The sequence below is a fragment of the Brassica napus genome, chromosome C4 (assembly GCF_020379485.1).
Source record: "Brassica napus cultivar Da-Ae chromosome C4, Da-Ae, whole genome shotgun sequence".
Classification (NCBI taxonomy): domain Eukaryota; kingdom Viridiplantae; phylum Streptophyta; class Magnoliopsida; order Brassicales; family Brassicaceae; genus Brassica; species Brassica napus.
In genome coordinates, this window is record NC_063447.1 from 2,260,916 (window position 1) to 2,276,603 (window position 15,688).

General features: G+C 36.4%; 5 protein-coding genes across 6 annotated transcripts; 2 read left to right on the forward strand and 3 right to left on the reverse strand.

The window, feature by feature from the left end:
- Nucleotides 1-93: 93 nt before the first annotated feature.
- Nucleotides 94-1,343, reverse strand: LOC106454511 (cysteine-rich and transmembrane domain-containing protein WIH2-like). Its single transcript, XM_013896630.3, has 3 exons — nt 1,086-1,343; nt 734-1,001; nt 94-401 (listed from the first exon to the last, which is right to left on the reverse strand). The coding sequence occupies exons 1-3, from the start codon at nt 1,120-1,122 to the stop codon at nt 356-358; spliced, it is 351 nt and encodes a 116-aa protein (XP_013752084.2). The 5' UTR covers nt 1,123-1,343; the 3' UTR covers nt 94-355.
- Nucleotides 1,344-3,598: 2,255 nt separating this feature from the next.
- Nucleotides 3,599-6,699, forward strand: LOC125585418. Its single transcript, XM_048754439.1, has 12 exons — nt 3,599-3,697; nt 3,791-3,897; nt 3,964-4,061; nt 4,189-4,231; nt 4,443-4,535; nt 4,750-4,860; nt 4,969-5,170; nt 5,253-5,593; nt 5,669-5,778; nt 5,852-5,910; nt 6,079-6,266; nt 6,339-6,699. The coding sequence occupies exons 1-12, from the start codon at nt 3,646-3,648 to the stop codon at nt 6,525-6,527; spliced, it is 1,593 nt and encodes a 530-aa protein (XP_048610396.1). The 5' UTR covers nt 3,599-3,645; the 3' UTR covers nt 6,528-6,699.
- Nucleotides 6,700-6,975: 276 nt separating this feature from the next.
- On the reverse strand, nt 6,976-8,279 carry LOC125585420 (embryo-specific protein ATS3A-like). The gene is made up of 3 exons (XM_048754443.1): nt 8,006-8,279; nt 7,770-7,877; nt 6,976-7,396 (listed from the first exon to the last, which is right to left on the reverse strand). Exons 1-3 carry the CDS (start codon nt 8,126-8,128, stop codon nt 7,094-7,096), a joined length of 534 nt encoding a protein of 177 aa, XP_048610400.1. The 5' UTR covers nt 8,129-8,279; the 3' UTR covers nt 6,976-7,093.
- A 995-nt stretch (nt 8,280-9,274) lies between these two features.
- Nucleotides 9,275-12,365, forward strand: LOC125585419 (UDP-N-acetylglucosamine--dolichyl-phosphate N-acetylglucosaminephosphotransferase-like). Its single transcript, XM_048754442.1, has 11 exons — nt 9,275-9,730; nt 9,810-9,897; nt 10,604-10,695; nt 10,775-10,893; nt 10,972-11,087; nt 11,167-11,294; nt 11,381-11,467; nt 11,618-11,678; nt 11,770-11,810; nt 11,880-12,000; nt 12,091-12,365. The coding sequence occupies exons 1-11, from the start codon at nt 9,375-9,377 to the stop codon at nt 12,148-12,150; spliced, it is 1,269 nt and encodes a 422-aa protein (XP_048610399.1). The 5' UTR covers nt 9,275-9,374; the 3' UTR covers nt 12,151-12,365.
- LOC106396653 (U4/U6 small nuclear ribonucleoprotein PRP4-like protein) lies at nt 12,249-14,914 on the reverse strand. Of its 2 annotated transcripts, none has more exons than XM_048754440.1 (6): nt 14,811-14,914; nt 14,609-14,709; nt 13,550-14,210; nt 13,005-13,461; nt 12,723-12,920; nt 12,249-12,628 (listed from the first exon to the last, which is right to left on the reverse strand). In XM_048754440.1, the coding sequence occupies exons 3-6, from the start codon at nt 14,173-14,175 to the stop codon at nt 12,437-12,439; spliced, it is 1,473 nt and encodes a 490-aa protein (XP_048610397.1). In that variant the 5' UTR covers nt 14,176-14,210; nt 14,609-14,709; nt 14,811-14,914; the 3' UTR covers nt 12,249-12,436. The 2 variants fall into 2 exon arrangements, with proteins under 2 accessions (XP_048610397.1, XP_048610398.1); XM_048754441.1 differs by having other exon boundaries at nt 14,609-14,689; nt 14,811-14,899.
- Between the last annotated feature and the right edge of the window lie 774 nt (nt 14,915-15,688).

Consider the following 15,688-nt stretch of genomic DNA (forward strand, 5'->3'; position numbering starts at 1 on the left):
TTAATGAAGAATCAATGATATACGGAAGTAACTAAAATCATTGAAGATTTGATAATACGAATTATGAACACATGTAGAGAGAAAGCAATAGACTGAGGCAAAGGAATAGTGCATTCATTCATACCAAGCAATTTACATTCCCATTAGTCTTAAATCCAAACCTGAGCTAGAACGTGGATAGAAACATAATTTATGAACTCAAGAAGACAAAAACATAACGAAAGATAGCGAATAGACAAGAGATTATAGTATCAGCAATTCATCATTTTTATATCCCATAAGTTACTTAAGGTTCTTGTGTTGCTAAACAGTTTTCTTGCAAATAAATCAAAAGCTCTGAGAGCACATACTCCAATCAGAAGCAAGCATCCAAGAGACAGCAACAGCACAGAGCAGCAAGACTGCAAAAATAAAACAAAACATTTGTTAACAACAGTAGCTATAAGTATGTCTAGTTTCAATTAAGCGGGCAATGTAGTAACCGGTAATATTTAAATGGTTGATGCAAATTAACAAGATGGCAAGCATGTTCATCCTAAACATACGCAATATGGATGCAATTTCACACTCTTTAATTAGGATGCTAGCTATACAGAGAAATATTCTAGGTGTAACCACATTAGACTTTTTTTTTCCAAAGAATCTGAACGTTAAATAATCAAACAGTGAAAATAATTAATAATATAGCCAGTCTACATAGATATGATTAGATCGAGTGTATTTTTGGACATACCATCCTTCTAGACATCCAGGACCGGACTTTTGTGGCTGATGCTGCTGCGGCGGTGGCGGAGGATATTGAGGCGCATACGGAGGAGGATAACCTTGCGGAGGATATCCCTGCTGTGGTGGATATCCTTGCTGCGGTGGATAGCCTTGTGGTGGATAGCCTTGCGGCGGATATCCCTGCTGCGGAGGGTAGCCTTGTGGCGGATATCCCTGCTGAGGAGGATATCCTTGCGGTGGATAAGCATCTTTTGAATATCCCTCCGGCGGATAACCTGATTATCAGATCTCATCAAAAGCTAAGCACGGAGATGATCAGATCTAAAAGAAATATAAGGATGGAATGGGCGAGAGAGAACCTTGAGGAGGAGGAACACCGACGGGAGGTTGGCTCATTGTTAGGTTTCTGGTAACCTGTAGAAACGTGTACGTCAAGAAACAAATGTAGACGATAGATAGGAGGAGGAGATGATGAAGCACAGTGCACACCCCTAAGATCCACAAAAGTGAGAGTAGTTATAGGAGGCGTTAGAGAAAGTGAAGGAGATGGAAACGAGGAGGAGAGTGTTTTAAGTAACACGCGTTTTTATCCCAATCGTTAATAATAACCATGTAACCAACCACGTATAGTTAGTTATATGTTAAGTATCACAACAACTTTCACGAGGTTTCTGCCCTTTCCAGATATTATCTCTCTGTTTGTTTTAAGTTAAATTAAAAAAACAATAATACCAATTTCGTTGGTTGTTTCTTCTTAGTGCTAAAAGATGATTTTTTTTTTTTTTTTTTGTTTAACCTGGGGTATCCCGGACCTATGGAAGGGCCCAGACTAATCTCCAAGGGGAGGTGCAGCCCACAGATAGACCCTCTCTCCGGGTATGCAAATGGACCCTAAAGCATGAACCCATATCCGTGTGGGGTGTCCAGAGACATCATGAGGTAGTTCCCTCCGGCAGGATTCGAACTCGCAACCTGGGTGCAGGAAAGAGCCCGTCCTTACCATTGGGCCACGATGTTCCGGACGTTAAAAGATGATTTTCCATGATTAAATGTACATAATAACCATAATTAATAGTCTGCATTATAACATAAACATCTTATTTATTCTCTCAATTCTTGATATTGACGTCTTAGCTACTTTTCTGTTTCCATAATCAACAGTCACAGACTACTACTGGTTGGTGGGTAAGAAAAAGATGTTGAATACATTCTACTTAAATAATTACTAAACCTAGTGCGGGTATGAATTTTCAGTTTTTAATTATTTATTTTATTAAATGATGTATTTGTAATATTCGTTCATATTATATTCATTAAGTAAATATTTTTTTTTTGCATCTTAAACTATCTATTTTTTTACGAATGTGTGATATCATATAAAAAATATAAAAAAAATAAGTATAAAGTTAATTAGATAATTTTAAAAACAAAAATTTTTCTTTCGTGTGCGATATCATATAAATAATGATCCGTCCAGTTAACAAAAATCATGATTATTTTATGTGTAGTTTTTTTATTTTGACCATTTCCTTAAAACTATATTAAATTTTACATATTTTAATTAGAATATTTTTAATATCTTTATCTTTTTATTTGAAATACAATTCAATATTTTTTTTAACAATTATAACAAAATATATAAAAAATCTTTTTAGAATTTGTTTGAAAAATATGAAAATTTAAATTTAAATTAAAATCATCCTAAAATATGATAAGTTTTGATGTAAACGAAAACTCAATTTACGTCAAAAATAATGATATTAAATGATAATAACAATTTTAATTGATTATTTTTAAAAAATACATTTACAAAAATATTGTTTGAAAAAAAATTCATTTATCTTTCAAATATAAAATGAAATATTATAATTAAATAATAAAAAATATAAATAAAAACCATAAATTTAGCAAATGACAACTGAGTTATATTATGCTAAAATTTTCTTTCTAACAATTTATCAAATGACAAATGAGTTATGAGCAAATAATACCATATAATTTTTACAAACATAGCCATTCTTAAATATTTTTTGAATAAATAATTATTTTTAAATTTAATCAACTGAAAATAATATCCGTACAATTGTGTGAGTCAAATTCTAGTTTTATTGATGCATGTTATATATTAGTGCTGCATGTTTTAGATAACATTTTAATGATGCACGTTTTTAAAAATCTCCATTATTAAAATTATGCACGTAAGGATAACTCATGAGTTTTTTTGGTTGATTAAATGACATTATATCCAAATTTATTTAAGGATATTTCATTAAGGTAACTGAAAAATACAAGCAATAAAATAGAAAGTTTAAATTCATTTAAGCATATTTCATTAATGTAACTGAAAAGATAAATAATAAATTAGACAATTTTATTCGTTTTAGGATATTTCATAAATGCAACTGAAAAAGACAAAAAAAAAAAGAATTTAATTAATGAAGTAAAAAAAATTTCAAATGGGTACTTCTCTTTTAATAATATAGATGCCCTGTTGTATTCATACCAAACCAGGATTCTAACCCAGCCTAAGTGTACAGAACGTTAAGTGTACAGAACGTCCGGTGTCTGCATGTTGAATTGCCTTCAAACACTGTCCAAGTTTATTAGCTCCTTCTCTCATTCGAATCATATCAATGTCTATCATCATCATCAGCATCAATTCATACTAGAAAAAACCTAATCTTCAAACAGCAAACTCAATCTTCCAAGTGGGTTATGAGAACCCACAAACCAGACCAGAAGAACATGTCCCGAATTTAAACCGGAATTAGTAAAAGTTACCCAAGAAGAAAAAACAAATGAAACTCTGGTTTTGGGCCTTTTAGAAGATGGGCCTTGAATGCACTTGGTAGGCATATTTAATAGCCTCGACGTATCATTTCCATTAATATTTATTTTTCTTACTAAAAAACTTTCAAAATGGCGCCGAAGAGAGCACCGCCGCCGATGCAGTCGTCACTCCACCGTATCGGTGAGAAAGCTCGAACCTTTACTGATTTCTCCGGTCAAATAGAATGAAATCTTCGGGTGTTTTTGACTGATCTCTCGATAATTGATTGTGCAGAGAAGGAGACAATCGTTTCTCCTTCTTCTTCAGCTTATCCGAAACAACACATGTTTCTTCTTCTCAATCCTCGAGACGAAGATGATTTCACCAAAACCCATCTCGAGGTTAGTCTTCTCTCACCAAACCCACTTGAAAGTTTTGATCTTTACTCGTTGTTTTTCTCGATTCAGCAAGTGCTCAAGTTGTATAGTAAAGAGCTACCTGACATGAACTACGCTTCCAACACTCGAAAGCAATCTGCTTTCCTTGAGAGATGCGTCTCTAAAGGGTAATATTCTCCAGCTTAGCACTCTCTCTTACCGATTCAAAACCAAATGTTATAAGTTTATTTAGCCAATTAGGCTTATAGAAATGGTTCCAATCTTCAAATATTTTATTTGTTCCGTTACATGCAGCAAGTATTGTTCATTGGTTTTGAAGTCCGGAGTCTCAGATAAGGTAAAATAAGCTTTTAGCCTCTGATCAAAAGCAGCCTATGCCTTGGATGAATCTTAAATAACTACGTGGCTTTATTTTTTTTTTCACAATTTGATTGAAGATTATTTGCATTCAAGAGTTTGCTCTTTTTGTTCCAGTACGAGAACAGATTATGGTCTTAGTTTGTGTGCAACTGTAAAATTTGATTACTATTGGTGTGTGCTTTTTGTAGATCTTTGCTGCAATCACCTATCAGATAGTCCCTTCTGATACTCAGTATGCTGAGATACCTCTTGCTGCTGTAACATCTACACACCAGAAAAAGGTTCGTTTTTTTCTTTCTCTTATTCATTTTAAATAGTAATGGCTTTTATTGCTAAATGCTTTACCAAAGGTCTTGTGTTCAATAGTTGCATACTGGCTTTCAAGTGTTTAGTAGAGTTGTAAAGTTTATCTTCTTCTTTTTGCAACTGGTTTTTCTAAAGATAGCAACCTAATCAAAAACTAAACAGATTGCGGTTTAATTGATACATTTACAGGGTTTTGGTAAACTCGTCTATGAAGAATTAATGAAGAGGCTTCATAATGTTGGCATTCGGACTATATACTGTTGGGCAGACAAAGAATCTGAAGGCTTCTGGGTTAAACAGGTGATTATGTTTGCTTTCTCTTCCATTGTTTATTGGATTCAAACTAAGCTATATTTTTGAAGTGCTTTGGCTGTGGGCTCTCTGTAATTCTACTGAGTACATTTTCAGGGGTTTACAACATTAGCAGAGGTAGACCAGAAGGGAAAAGCAAAGAGGTTACTCATTAAGTCTAACATTCGAAAAGCCTTGTGTTTCCCCGGCGGTTCAACTCTCATGCTTTCTCATCTCAAAAAGGAACTTTCTGTTAGTCCTGTGCCTGGAGATTCAGTTAAACTTGGAGAGAGCTTTGGTGAAAGCGTTTATGTTGACTGTAAGTCTTTTAATGACATATCACAAAGCATTTTTATTTTATTGAGAAGCCTTACATTTTTGTTACAATGTTCCATACACAGGTCTCTCTACTATCAGAAGTCCAATGGACTCAACCACCACAGGAAAAGAACAAGAGAAAGTGGTCTCTGATCAAGCTACCACAGCTGACAGTGATTCCACACCTGGCTTGAAGAGATCTTGGGAGGAAGCTTCACTGTCTTCTCTACAATCCAAAAGGATCAGAGCAAACCGCAATAATGACACTAAGATAGCTAAACAAGATCTGGCTATCACTTCTTCCTTCCAAGTGGATTCAACCAAGAACCCTCTGCCCACAATTTGCAAAAGAAACAATGGTGAAAACTACAGAATCTTGTTGATGGACATTGGAGATGAAAACAAACGAGCTTGGTTAACAGAGGTACTTGGATAAATATAATTTACTCAGATGTGTTTTTCTATTCGCCTTATGTTGTCTTCTGATTCCTCATTACAGGTAATAAGAAAACTAGGTGGGGATGTGACCTTGGACGGCAACATGAGCACACATATCGTCACCGGAAAACTCAGGAAAACGCTTAACTTCTGCACTGCTCTTTGCTCTGGGTTAGTCTCTAAACTTACTAGCATCATGTTTGACTGTTACCAAACTATGTGTTTATCATAAGAATGGTTGCAGGGCTTGGATCGTGTCTCCAAGTTGGTTAAAAGAAAGCTTCCGGCAAGGCAGCTTTGCTAGTAAGATGAACTCTCTCTCTCTCTCTCTCTCTCTCTCTCTCTCTCTCTCTCTCTCTCTCTCTCTCTCTCTCTCTCTCTCTCTCTCTCTCTCTCTCTCTCTGGTGTGTTGTTATTAATATAATATTATTGTCTGAACTCTTCTGCTGATGACACTATTTGTTGCATTAGATGAAGCCTCACACATACTGCACGACGAAGACTACCAGTTGAAGTATGAAACCGATCTGAAAAGCACAGTTCTTAGAGCAAAAACTAGACCAAACTCGTTGCTCAAAGGATACGACGTGTGCGTTGGACCTCACGTTCGGTTGCCTATTGAAACTTCATCTGCTATCATAAAATCTGCTGGTGGAAATGTAAGTTCTCTCTAAGTGTCTTCTTTCACAAGAAGCTTCCACATTCTAATCCACCTTTTGGAACTTTTTCAGGTGATTAGAGGAGTTGATAAGGTAAAAGAGGCATCTAAAACGATATACATAGGGTGCGAAGAAGACACAGCAGAGGCTTTAAGGGCAGCAAAGAAGAGGGTTTGGACATTCAGCAGTGAATGGTTAATGAACTGCGTCTTGAAGCAACAACTTGAGCTTCAAGTTACTCAGTTTGTAGAGTCCTTGTGATTTCGAACTCGAGACCTCTCTCTCTTTGCCTTAGGAAATCTCACAATCTTTTACTTTTAAGTTTGTCTTCTGAGACATTTGAGTGGCTCAAGTTATATAGTAAAGAGCTACCATAATAATATAAATTATTTAAAGGGCTCAAATAATATTTTTTAAGTTTTTGTCACAAAAATAGTTCTCCGAAAAAAATTATCAAAATAGATTTTTTTTATTTTAAAATTTTTAATTTTTAATATTTATTTTTTACTCAGTAAAATTTGAAATCTTATTCCTAAAACTCTATCCCTCAACTCTAAATCCTAAGTCTAGATTACTTAACCCTAGAATAAAAATGTATATTTATTTTTTAATAAAACTTATTTTGATCATTTTCTCAATTGAGGACTATTTTTGTGAAAATAAACTAAAAAAACATCATTGAGAAATTTTCATAATAAACTAAAAAGAGTTATCCCGAAGAATTTCTCATATTTAAATCAAGGCATTATATAACATGCATGTTTTTCTCACAAATACACATTGCAATTCCACAGATAATCAACCATTTGTTTTTTTTTAAATAATCTTTATATAGCTGCAATGGAGGCTATGATGGGTTGAGAAGACTTATCATTGGCATTGGCAATGCCGTTGCAGACGTTGAAGCCGTACCAAACGGAGTTAGGCAAGAAGAGGTTATAGTAGAAAGTGACTGATCTGATGTATGAGCCATAGATCTTGACGTTCTCTGGTTTCCAGCCGTCGTATCCTTGTCTGAGTAGGTAGAGATAACATACGTCGCGCATACACGGTCCTGTTATCCTGTATGTGTCGGAAGAACACCTTTCAAATGCCCTTGAGTGTGGATCGTCTAGTCTCTTCACGTATACCTTAAGCAAAAAAAAAAGGATATCTAAAAGAAAAGGTATATTGTAACTATCAAAATGCAAGTTAATACTTAAAGTATACTATACTTTTATTTCATTTCTGTATGGTTTGAAAACATGAAAAAGATAAATAAATAAACAAAACCCTACGCTTAATTTTTACGTTCCTGACGTCACATGAGAAAATATAATCGTTGACCAAGAAAATAGAAACTTTTAGATCTAATTTTCTCAAATTAGCTGTTTTATCTGATAATCTGTGATCGGAACTTAAACCTAAGCCAGTTTGTTTGCATCTTAAGATAGCACTACAGAAACTTTGTGAACTTTGTTTGAAGGTTAAGGAACAATGAAACAGAAAGAAAAAACAGTTTACCTCGTTGCCGTACACATCACCAAAGGCAATACTGATCTTATCTCTGGTGTAAGACACCGAGGAACAGCTTGTCTTAATGATCACCGTGTAAGAACACACACCCGCATTCTGATTTATTTATTTTTTGGAGCCAAAATGCACAAAGAAAACGAATCAATCGACCATCAGTTGTAGCTAGGTTGTTTTCTTAGCTCCTGGATCAAGAATCTTACAAATGATTCATGATTTGTTATTACCTCTAGCTTTGGTTTAGGGAGAAACGAATCAACCGGCCTAGGTTTTGTGGTGACGAAGGATCTCGCAGAGGAAGACGTTGTGAGAAAGCATAATACAAATAGAAACAAAGCTAACCTGAGCATCTTTAGTGAGTTGAAAAGGTTTGGAGATGAACAAAAAGTTCAGATCTCAGTGGTTTGGACCAAGTGGTTATTCTAGAGAGACCGACACGAGGATCACGTTCACTTAAATAATTGAGACAAGTTTTATTCTAGTTTTATTTTACTGTCCTGTCTTTTTCTGTCTTTATGCATAGTTTTCCTCAACCACTATATAAACAAAAAACACACATTGATGAAAATAGAATTTAGTAAAATTAGGTCGTACTTCGTCCGTTTCATATTAGTTGTCGTTTTAGAGTTCAAATTTTGTTTCATTAAGTGTCATTTTATGTTTTCAATACAAAATTTATCAACAATATTTTCTATTTTATTTTTCTATTAGTTAAAATATGGTTAGATGTATAGGTAATGATGATTTTTTTTGGAAATATATAAAATTAAATATTTTTTAATCTGTGTGCATAAACCTAAAATGACAATTAAAATGAAACGTAAGGAGTATATTAGTAATATTGTAAACTATTATTTTCTGAAATCATTTCCTAAAATTATATTATCTTCCTAATTTTGGTAGCCTTGTAAATATCAGTATCATTTCAAAGCAAAGTTCATTTTGGATTATAATTTTTCTGGTTTTGTTTCTATTGTTGTGTTTCAAATCAGGTTCTTATTAGTGTGTTGGGTTACTTGGCCACTGGGCCTTAGGCTCTGTAACTCTACTGTAATTTATATCAAATTCTTAATCCAAAGCAAAAAACATTATTTTTTTTCCTAAGCAAAATTTCTCTTAAATTCATTATTTTTACCAATTCTGTTTTTCTATATTTTTAAACTCAAAGCCTAAAATTCACTGTCTTCATCACAATGTAATATCATCAAAAAACTTGTATTGATGTTTCCCTTAAGGTTAAATCAAAGAGGTTATTTGCTAGATAGCCAAAAAAAAAGAAGGGAAATTAGATTTAGAGAGAGAGTAGAGAGAGATAGGAAGAGAAAGTAAGAGAGAGGGGGTGTTTTTAGTTAGGTAGTGAATTTTGTTTTCTTTTGTGTCTATTGGGTGCAATTTCCCTAGATCAAATAACCTCTGAGTTGGTATTTGTGTGACTTTTAAATCGTAAAATCATACGTGGATGACACGGTGTCGTATTACACCAAACGGCAGATTCCTATTGGTTCCGTGACGCCTGAAGAGCACCAAATCTTTCAGCGAAACGTGCTTAGAAGCAGACGCGGGGAAAGTAAACGAATTCAACCGAACAGATCCGCCATGGCAGCTCGTAAGCGACCTTCTCCAACCTCAATCTCCACTAAACCCGACCCATCGGATCAGAAGACAACCCGGAACACTCCCGACAACAACGCATTCAATCTATCCCCTCCCAAACTGGGATCAATCTTCGTGATCTCAACTCTCCTCTGCTCGCTCCACCTCTACCTCCTCTGTTTCCACTACACCGTCGACACCGAGCTGAAACGCTCCATCCTCATCAACGCCGCGCTTAGCTTGGTGGGTTTCTTCGTCACGCTCAAGATGATCCCCGTAGCTGCTAGATACGTTCTGAGGCGTAACATGTTCGGTTTCGATATCAATAAGAGAGGCACGCCTCAGGGAGAGGTTAAAGTGTGAGTCTTTGATCGAAAGTTTCTTCCTTTCAATATGTATTCTGGAGATTAAAGTGTGAGTCTTTTTTCGTTATTACAGGCCTGAGTCGTTGGGTATTGTCGTTGGTGTTGTGTTCTTGATCGTGGCGATTATATTTCAGTACTTCAATTTCACTGAAGATTCGAATGTAAGTGTGCTTGACCTTGTCCTGATTTGCCTTATCCAATGGTTAGGCGATAACTAGGCGCTCAGAGGACTAACGAGTTTATATAAGATATGTTAGTTTGTATGTTTAATTATAAAATTATTCGGATGAATCATCAAATTCGATATACAAAACAAAAGAAATTTGACAAATTTGTGGATTTATATAATATTTTTGTTTAATTTATCAGATTTAAACTAATTTAGATCGATTTAAACTGATTTAGAACACTTATAACCAAGTTAAGTCGTATAAATCGGATTTTAAAAAAAAAATTGTTTGTAGGACCGTGTTGCTGCCTGGTGTGAATCCATTTGGAAGGAAGAACTGTCTTTCGATTGTTTGTAGCTGATAGAGAGGTCCTCTTTCGGAGTAACTAGGCGCTTAGAGGACTAATGACTAGACAGATTATTTGGGTCTATTCATTTTATAAGATATTTTTGTTTTTAGGTTTACTTATAAAATTATTCGGATAAAAGAAATTTGACAAATTTGTGGAGTTGTATAACATTATTGTTTAATTTAACAGATTTAAACTAATTTAACCGATTTAGAATATAACCAAGTTAAGTTGTATAAATTGGATTTTTAAAAAATTGTTTCGGGTAGGACCGTGTTGCCGCCTAGACTGATTTTTAGAATCATGGTCTTATCAATGTTCTTGAATGTGGTTGGTGATTCTGTGTAGTGGCTTGTGGAGTATAATGCAGCACTAGCATCTATCTGCTTCATGATTTTGCTTGGGTTTGTAGATGATGTTCTTGATGTTCCTTGGAGAGTGTAAGTTCAATTTTTTTTTCTCTTTCTGTATTTGGTTTTGATGATATTTACTTGACTCTTTGTTAATTTTAAACAACAGGAAACTTGTGTTGCCGTCTTTTGCTACTCTTCCACTGTTGATGGCTTATGCTGGACATACAACAATTGTTATACCGAAACCTCTAGTTGCTTATGTTGGCTTGGAAGTGCTTGATCTAGGTACTGATTCTTGTTGCATGTTACCATGTTAAGGTATAATGATTCATGATTAGCTCAATAGATGTTTCAATGTTGCAGGAAGGATATATAAGTTATATATGGGGTTACTTGCCGTCTTTTGTACAAACTCTATAAACATTCACGCTGGTTTGAATGGCCTTGAGATTGGTCAAACTGTTGTTACTGCCGCTGCGGTGAGTCTTTTGTCTCTGAGTTTCTCTCTTTCTGTTTCCTTTTTGGGTTTGAGATGTGATGCGTCCCTGTTACTTGTAGATCTTGATACACAACGTTATGCAAATCGGATCATCTACTGATCCTGAGTATCACCAGGCTCATGCCTTTTCGATATACCTTACTCAACCGCTGATGGCAACTTCCTTGGCATTGCTTGCTTTCAATTGGTAAAGAAACTTTTTTAAACTTATTTTTTCTTTTTGTTGGAGTATTGCTTTTTGTCTGACCAGTTATTGGTATCTTATGTTGTTAGGTATCCTTCTTCAGTTTTTGTTGGAGACACTTACACAGTGTTTGCCGGAATGACTATGGCAGTTGTTGGCATTTTGGGTCACTTCAGGTATATTTCCAAATCTATGGCCTTTTCATAGAAAATATTTTCCTTTTAGATTCTTATTATTTATGCTCAGATTCATCATTTGCATCATGTATCTAGTTAGTGTATGATCCTGCAACTAATTACTATGCCATCTTACTCTTCTGAATGCAGTGAAACCCTCCTTATATTCTTTCTTCCTCAAGTTCTGAACTTTCTGTTGTCGCTTCCTCAGGTTCATATCTAAGTACACACTTCTCCAGCATACTTATAATCTTGTGAACTCATGTGTTTAACCATCTAACATACTACATATAACTCTTCAGCTTGCTGGCATTGTGAAATGTCCACGCCATCGTCTCCCAAGGTAACCATCTTTGTGGATTGATTAAAGAACAGACACATAAACTCAACTTGTCTTTTTTGGAACATACAGGTTTGATCCTGCAACCGGATTACTGACCGGAACAAAGGACGGGACGCTAGTCAACGTTTACTTGAGGTTGTTTGGCCCTAGATCAGAAAAGTCTCTGTGCATCCATCTTCTCGCTTTCCAGGTAGCTCTCAAGATACATGTGCATCACCATTTTTATAGAATGAAAATAATGGCTACTGGTTTTGTGATACTCTGTTTGTTTCTACTACAGGCTCTAGCGTGTGCCTTCTGTTTCTTACTTCGACACTTTCTAGCTGGCTGGTACAAGTAAACTTGCATCCCGAAGAGTCTTCGGAAGATCCTGTCTCTCTGTTCCTGAGACAAATCACACATACAGAACATAACTTATGTTCCTTGTACAATCTAATATTGCAATGTAACTTGTTTTGTTAACATGTGTCAAGTAATAGTATCTCAGAGAATCAAAGTTCAGACAATGTATCATAATCCTGAGTTTGGATAATCCTCAACAAGATTACAAATCAATACCCTTTCAAAGATTCTCTGTAAAAAATTAATCTCTAAATCCTTCTTGCGAAATATGATGAATAAAGAAGTTAGAGATCTATGTCCATTGTTTCTCCGCCTTGGTCTTCTTCTTCGTTGCTACTGCTTGTCCAGAGCTTGATAGTACGGTCATGTGATACAGTTGCGATACACGAGCTGTCTGCAGTGATATCTAGAGAGGCGACTTTTGACTCGTGTCCTGCTAAGCTTTTAACAAGCGAGAAATCTCTCCCTGACCATATCTGGTTATAGAAAACAGAATCAAACTATAAGCAAATGAAACAAAAAGACTGATTTTTAAGGAAAACTTAGGCAAAGGAGTAGAGAAGGACTTACATTGACTTTCATATCGTATGAGGCAGTGGCCAGGAAGTAGCCTTCTTGTGGTTCATACTTCACTTGAGACACGAGGTTAGCATGAGCTGGTATAATGTACAATGACTTTCTCATTCTTAAATCCCATATACGGCATTGACTATCCTCACCACCAGATGCTAAGTGATACCCATTCGGAGAGAAGTTCACTGAAAGAACCTGTAAAAGCATAAATAACAGAGGAGATTAACAAAAAGTTTAATAAATAATAAATGATCAAAAGGAACAAAACTTGGTTCTTACCGGTTTGATGTGTCCTTGGAAGGCCAGAATACTCCTACCAGTGCGTAGATCCCAAACCCGTGCAAGCGAATCAAGCCCAGAGGATGCTGCTAATGCCCCCTCCTGCTGAAACGCAATTCCGTAGACGCTGCGACTGTGACCTTCTTGCAAAAGCAGCTCTGCTCCTGTGTTTACATCCCACAGTCTCCATGTTTTGTCAAAGCTCGTCGTCCCGAGGTACTTCCCAGATGGGTGGAAGGCAACGCGTGCAAGACGGTCCCAATGACCTTCAAAAGTTTGTAGGAGCGTTCCATCGGTTTTCCACAGCTTTGCAGTTCTGTCAGCAGAAGCGGTTGCTAGGCAATCGTCCACAGGGGAGAAGACTACGTCAGTTACACGCTCTTTGTGATCTTTCAAGATAGCGATCGTGTTTGTCACTTGAGGCATCTCCCATAACGTAGTAACTCCACTTAGAGAACTAGCCAAAGAAAAACAAACAAAAATTTACTAAACAATTGTGAAACTATATAAAAAGTATATGCTTGAGAGTGAGAATGAGACATTACCACGTGGCAAGTATTGTTCCATCTCTTGAGAAGGAGCAGCCAGTAAGAGGACGATCATCTCCAAAGCTACTGCAATCAAGGACCATGCCTTTAGCCTGCTTCAAAGCCCACTTAGTCTCTGCATCCACATCTTCATCAGGATCATCCCTCCTCCTCTTCGCACGCTGAACCCTCACAGCAGCTCTCTTGATAGAATATTTAGCAATGTCTATTCTAGCCTCTCTAAGCTCCTTTGGCCCCTCAGTGAAAAAAAGGTACTGAACTTCTTCTTCTTCATCTTCCACTTCCTCTTCGTAAGCTCGAAGCAGTCTATCCAACTGCCCGCCGATATCGAGCCTGGCCATAAGCTGAGCCAGCCTAGCTCTCCTCTCCATCTCCCGTTCCCCAAATAGAGTAATGGCATCCCCAAGCCGTCTAAGCCGGCCTCTAACGGATTTGTCGTTCGTCGGCACTGCCATAGCAGCAGCGCGGCGCTTTCTCAGCAACTCCTGCATTGCCCTTTCTTGTCTTTCTCTGACTTGCCTGCTCTCTTCAGATATCACGTAACGCTCATCATCTGCTTTGGCTCCACCGTTTTGTGGTGGCCTGAAAGCAGGTGGGCGTGCAAGTGGAGGGTGTCGAACCATCGGTATTGGAGCCACTGGTAGTATAGCAGAGACGCCTGCAGTTATAGTAAAGGTGAAGAATTTATCAGCGTTAGGGATTGAGATCACCAAAGCTCCTTAGATTAATAATCAAGATATAAAACGTATCCTCCTCACAAGAGTCAAGGGATCGTTTGTTTATATAGCTAACTAATAAAAACCCTATTCCTTGTAAGAAAAGGAATTATAACTAAATTAAGATAAACATGAAAAAAAAAAAAGGATATCACCAAAAGGAAAAGGAAAACCAAAGCCAACAAAAAAAAGGAAAGTTCCATATTCAGTTTCTCAAGGAAGTGCATTGTACAATACGTCCACTAAATATTCTCTTGGGAATTTAAACGAACAGTTAACAGGCATAGGCATCAAGCTTCACTGTCACCAACTTATATCTATAAAGGATAGATTTTTTTACCAGGAATCTTCGAATTATGTTACTATCTTCGAGACCTAAACACGAAAAGAGGCTTCGCAGATGATCTGAGCTTTGTGTTTCCTGAGGAAGAAAACGATAACCTAATCAACAAACGAGCGATTAGAACTCTGAATTGCTGAGAAACAGAGAGAAGCGAAAAGAGGGAGACTTTTGGAATCGGAAGAAGCTTTCTTCTTCTTACCTTCTTCTCGCCGGAGAGAGTAGCAAAACGGAAGAGAAGCGAAGAAGCCGAACTTTACAAAAACTAACTTCTCTGAAAACCCGGTGGATCCGGGTTAAACACGCCTTTTCATTAAATTGGGCCTTAATGGGCTTTATATTTTCGGTTAGCGGATGGCCTTCGTATATTAACAAAATATTTAGAAAGCCCCATAATAATAAAGTAAAAAAGAGTAAAAAGAATAGAAATTTGGCAATGTAATTTTCCGTCTTAAAACCCCGGTCTTAATAAATATTACCGTTAGGACAATGTACCCCGGTCTTAATAAAACCCCGGTCTTAATAAATATTACCGTTAGGACACTGTACTTCCGTGTTAAAACGCTGGTATTAATAAAAAACTCAATTTTTTTTCCAAAAAAACTTACTGTTAAGACAATGTACTTCTGTATTAAAACGCCGGTCTTATTAAATAGATTCAATTTTTTTAAAAAAAATTTACCGTTAAGACAATGTACTTCTGTGTTAAAACGCCGGTCTTAATAAATAGATTCAATTTTCCATAAAAAACCAACCGTTATGAGAAACGCACGCTTGTTGTCAAATCGAATGGACTCGAAACTTGAGAAATATTACCGTTAGGAACGAGTTTGTTTACTCACGCAACATTAACAGTGTCTATAAATACACTTCTCAGTTCCACCCTCACTCTTACACTCACTAACTCTACTCTGTAAAAATATAACACGCAGAAACACCAAAACTCCAACAAGAACCAAAGCCTTCTTTCATTATTTTGTTGATCCATGTCCGATCAACTCCAAATCAGTGATCGATTACTTGGCGCACCATTCCTAAACCCGTACGATCCCAACGTCAACACTAAGCCGTATCTTATTT